General features: G+C 36.7%; 1 protein-coding gene across 1 annotated transcript in view; it reads right to left on the bottom strand.

Moving 5' to 3' along the window:
• Positions 1-3,134: 3,134 nt before the first annotated feature.
• Positions 3,135-4,016, bottom strand: part of HELRODRAFT_150039 (hypothetical protein) — a gene marked incomplete at both ends in the record, with an annotated part of 6,627 nt that continues 5,745 nt past the window's right edge. The window contains 3 exons of the mRNA XM_009022199.1: positions 3,135-3,249; positions 3,556-3,725; positions 3,917-3,986. Of these exons, the coding sequence (XP_009020447.1) occupies positions 3,135-3,249; positions 3,556-3,725; positions 3,917-3,986 (355 nt within the window). The remainder of the gene's footprint in view (positions 3,250-3,555; positions 3,726-3,916; positions 3,987-4,016) is intronic.

The raw sequence follows: 4,016 nt of genomic DNA, 5'->3' as shown, positions 1-4,016 counted from the left end.
TGACGTCATCGTCATCTCCACTACCATCATTGGCGTTATTCATTTTTTTTTTCTCATCATCATGCGAGCATTTAAATTAACTTTTAGTTTTTTCACGTGTGTGTGTATATTTTATTCTTATCACTGCATTAATATTTTACAAGTTTGTTAGTATTTCTTGCTTGGTAGGTTAGTGTGTTCGTGTATAAATATATGAATGCATGTGCGTGTGTGTGTGTGTGTGTGTTTGTATGTATGCGAGTGCGTGTATATATTGTGTGTGTGTGTGTGTGTGTGCGCGCGCGCGCGTAGTCTTAGAATTTGTATGGAAATAATATTACCTAAGCAAGCGATGTACATATTTCTGGCTGGTTCTCATTGATATTGTAAGCATAATAACGAAAATGGTTATCAAAATATTAATTGATTAATTAATTGATTTAAACGAATGGATTAGATTTTATAAAATTTTTTGATTTAAAACTATTTTCTCTATTTTTCGTTTATTTTTCGTAATGATATTTATTTCGATTTATAGTTTCATTTGAATTGTATCGTGTTGTTTTCACTATGTTTAATTTATTCATTCATTCACTTATTCATTCATTCATTCATTCATTCACTCATTCATTCATCCATTTATTCTTTTTTATTCAAACAAAGCCTAAATCATTATAGAGAGATCTTATCATTTAAAAAAAACTTTGTTTAATCTTTCAGATAAAAATAAAAAACAATTAATTCAATAATATATATATATATATATATATATATATATATATATATATATATATATATATTCAATTTGTTCTTTCTTTTATTGATTTGAAGCACCATTTAGATTCAATCCAGCCAATAGAGAAAACATTAATAACTAACTAATTAAATAACTTTCCGTGTATAAAAAACTACACAAAACCCACGCGCGCACACTCACGTACACACACGCACACACACATAATATGCAACACACACACAGATATACAATACACACACATACATATATATATAATATTGATAATAAAAATAATTTAAAAAGTAACAGATGACGCAAAATATGAGATTGTTGCAAATTTGAGTTTAAAATTTAAACTTCTGTTGTTAGGATGATGACGCTTCTGACTTCATTTCTTTTAAACCTTCCTCTTTGATTGGCTTGTCCGAAATCTGTAGCCCCTCTGTGATTGGGTGATCCAAAACCCGTTCCCATTCTGTGATTGGCCAGTTCATTTTCCGTTCCCACTCTCGGATTGGCTAGTCTAATATCTGACCCTTCTCTGTGATTAGTTAGTCCAAAATCTGTTGCTAGTCTCTGATTGGCTGATCTTAAATTTGTTTGATCCATTAAAAATGATTGCGACGATTTGATTGGCTGTTGCTGTTGATGGTTGAGATGTGGATGTGATTTGAAATTTTGTTGTTTTGTATAGTGTTGTTGTTGATGGTGTGGTTGTTGGAAAGGCAAGACACGCGATTTTTGTAGTTGTTGTGAATGGTAAATAGAATTTTGCTGTTGTTGTTGTAGATGTTGTTGTTGTAGATGTTGTTGTTGTAGATGTTGTTGTTGATGTTGCTGTTGGATTGTCGGCATCAATGTTGCTGGCGAAAGAAATTGTTGTTTGGCAGTTGACGTTGTTGTTGTTGCGGCTGCTGTTTGATAACGTTTCTGATTTTTCTTTGGTAGGCTTGCATGATAAGCTGTGTGAATGAATGAGTGAAGAGATTGGATGGAACGACGATTGATTTGAATGAATGAATGAACAGGTGAATAAAATCAACAAAGAATATAGATAATCGTACAGTTTCTTGTGGGCGATAAATAATATTTTCCATCGTCTTCGTTGACGTCATTTCTTTCGAGTGTCGTTTGAGTTGAATTCACGGAAGAATGATTCCCATTGGTCGAAATTTTCGTCCAATCAGAAACGACTACTTTGTTGTTGCTGTCATTTAAAGTTGTTGATGCTTGTTGCTTAGTTATGCTTATATTCGATATAGTTTTTCTGTATTTTCTGTTGGCTTTTGTTAATGTGTAGTCGTTGTTGATGTTGTTGTTGCTGTTGTTGTTGTTGTTGTTGATTGTCGAACTTGTTAACGTTGACGTTGAATGAAAATCGCTTTCATTATCTTTGCTGTTCAGCCTGTTGTGACCGTACGATGCCAAATTATTTGCTACGAAATTGTTGTTGTTGTTGAGGTTGTTGTTGTTGTTGTTGTTGTTGTTGTGGTTGTTGTTGTTGTTGCTGCTGTAACTGCTCAAAGGCCTGTTCAACAGTGTTGCCGGTGCATTTGGCAGTATTTTTGTCGTCGTTGTTGTTGATGATGTAGTTGGTAATGTTTTGTTGTTGCTTGGATGGTATGACGATGTTGAAGATATTGTTGTTTGTTGCTGCGACGATGTTGTCGTTGTTGGAAAGTGAGAGTAACTTCTAACGCGAGGCGAATCATCAACAGAAATGTTGCAATGTTTTTGTCGTTGTCGTTGTTGTTGTTGCTGATGTGAAAGTTGCGAATTGCTATGTCTCAAATTTGTTCTTCGGAGCTGTTGTTGTTGTGAGAAATGTTGTTGTTGTTGTGGTGGTGGCTGTGGTTGTTGTTGGCTGTTGGATAAAGCCGGTAAGGATATCAAATGCTGTTGTGGATGTTGTTGTACATGTTTTTGTTTCGTAACAATCCCACTTCCGGCAAAATTTATTCCATTTCCGGCAAAACCACCATTGCCAACGTCCACACTGTTTCGCTTCGTTGAGTTCATTCGGCCCATCGATCCGTTAGTTGCGTGTGCTGACGGTCTGAATGGTTTGGAAAAAAATTGTTTGTTGTTACAACAACATCAGCAACCTCAAAAAGTTCAACAACAACAACATCGACAACAACAACAACAACATCGTCCTTCAGGCCAGTCACTCTCTCAACCTCTTCAAGATTCCGTTGGAAGCAGCAGCGACGGCAGAGGCTGGCTTATAACTATTGTATTCAGCGCCATCAAAACTCGTCACGTGATCTTCATCTTTATTATTATTATTATTGTTGTTGTTGTTGTTGTTGTTATTGAGGTTAATGTTGCCGTTAAGTTTCAAAGATTCCCGTGACTTCAAGTCATTTCGACTTTGACTTACAACACTCGTTTTTGAACTTTGACCTGAACTTAAATAAGTTGACCTCGAACTTTGACCTTGAAATCTAGGTCGTTTCTGGCTGGATCTACGTTCGAACGTGACGCTCCTTCTCGCTCGCGTTGACGTTAGCGATTGAAGTTCTGTGTTGCCGCTGGCGTGGTTGTGATGATGATGATGATGATGATGGTGACGATATGGTGATGATGATGTGATGATGAGGTTATGATGATGATGTGATGATGAGGTTATGATGATGATGTGATGATGAGGTTATGATGATGATGATGTGATGATGACGGCGACAATGTTGATGGTAGCAGTAAAATAAACAATAAACTATAATGGGAAAAAAACCTTAAAATGATACCGAAACAACTGAATTACACACACACACACACGCACGCACACACACACGCACAAACACACTGCTAAACAGACACTGAAACAAGCACAAAACCTGTATCTAAACTTAGAACCGAGTCGGAAAAACGGTGAGCGAACCGTAACCGATTTGGTCGGCCCGCTGAGTCGGTAGAAGGCGTGATGTTCGACCGCACATTTCCACAGGTGCTTGCAAGCCCTGTCGCTAGAGCTACGAAATACGAATGTGTGTTCTTGGTCCACACCCTTGGCGAATGAATGAATGAGTGAATGAGTGAGTGAATGAATGAGTGAGTGAGTGAATGGATGAGTGAATGGATGAGTGAGTGAGTGAGTGAGTGAGTAAAGAAATGAAGGAAGGAAGGAACGAACGAATGAATGAATGAATGAACGAATGAATGTGTATATTAATAATTAAAATGATGACGGTCAACTACTTTGTCGTCGCTTTCAACGACGTTCAGGATTAATTTCTTCTTCTTGAATTGCAGTTTCGTTATCTTTGGCCTGGGGGAAAATAATAATAATAACAACAAC

Source organism: Helobdella robusta, assembly GCF_000326865.2.
Source record: "Helobdella robusta unplaced genomic scaffold HELROscaffold_31, whole genome shotgun sequence".
Lineage (NCBI taxonomy): Eukaryota > Metazoa > Annelida > Clitellata > Rhynchobdellida > Glossiphoniidae > Helobdella > Helobdella robusta.
The sequence above is the reverse complement of the archived record's forward strand: the minus strand, read 5'-3'. Positions and strand labels throughout refer to the sequence as shown.